This window comes from Gavialis gangeticus, unplaced genomic scaffold (assembly GCF_001723915.1).
Source record: "Gavialis gangeticus isolate Ggan-Ray unplaced genomic scaffold, GavGan_comp1, whole genome shotgun sequence".
NCBI classification, from domain to species: Eukaryota; Metazoa; Chordata; order Crocodylia; family Gavialidae; genus Gavialis; species Gavialis gangeticus.
In genome coordinates this window covers 4,967,143-4,967,839 of record NW_017729016.1, presented here as the reverse complement: position 1 = coordinate 4,967,839, position 697 = coordinate 4,967,143, and the positions used below count along the sequence as shown (strand labels likewise).

Below are 697 nucleotides of genomic sequence, written 5' to 3'. Positions count from 1 at the left end.
CATCTCACCAAAGGAAAGGGATGAGGCTTCCGGCAACAGCGTTTGAAGCACTGGAGCAACCGATAAAAGCGTTTGATGAGTGTTGTGACCCCAGGCAGAAGGAGACAAACTGCTTTATTTTTATTTTTTCCATGAAAGCATGAAGCAGGAGAGGGAGCTGAGAGACACACAACGGCGCCGGGAGCCCTATGGGACTTCTGGGACAAGACATCCCCTAATGAGACACGGACATGTGTGGGACATGCGATTCCAGCTGATGGGAGAGAAACATCTAACCCTAGAGAAATGCCTCCAAATAGCAAGAAGACTGAGCCCTCCAGGGAAAGGACCAAACCAACGAGAGCCAAAAGCACAGAGGTGGACCTAGGAAGCAAGACAGAGACTGCGAACGCGGGCGTCCCAACACCCGACATGTGCACTGCGGAAATGCCAGGCAGAAAGGGAAGGGCCCAGCCTGGGAGCAAAGGAAACAGGAGCGTGGGGCAAAGAACTGGCGTGTGTCCCACCCGCCCTAAAGAGGCAGGGATGGAGGATGTCGAGGCTTCCCGCCTGCAGCTCCAAAGACTCTCGCTGCACCGGCACTGCAGCCATGCGACGGCCTTATTTGCAGCGATGCTACCGGGTCAGTGCAGCCCCAGAAAGCCTCACAGCAGTGCTAGCGGGGCGGGACGTGTCCAGGTGCTGGGATTGATACGAG

The 697-nt window shown here is 56.0% G+C and overlaps 1 protein-coding gene across 1 annotated transcript in view; it reads left to right on the top strand.

The window, feature by feature from the left end:
• Positions 1-525: 525 nt before the first annotated feature.
• The window catches only part of MSRB1 (methionine sulfoxide reductase B1), an 11,028-nt gene continuing 10,856 nt past the window's right edge, over positions 526-697 (top strand). The window contains exon 1 of the mRNA XM_019512581.1: positions 526-622. Within this exon, the coding sequence (XP_019368126.1) occupies positions 526-622 (97 nt within the window). The remainder of the gene's footprint in view (positions 623-697) is intronic.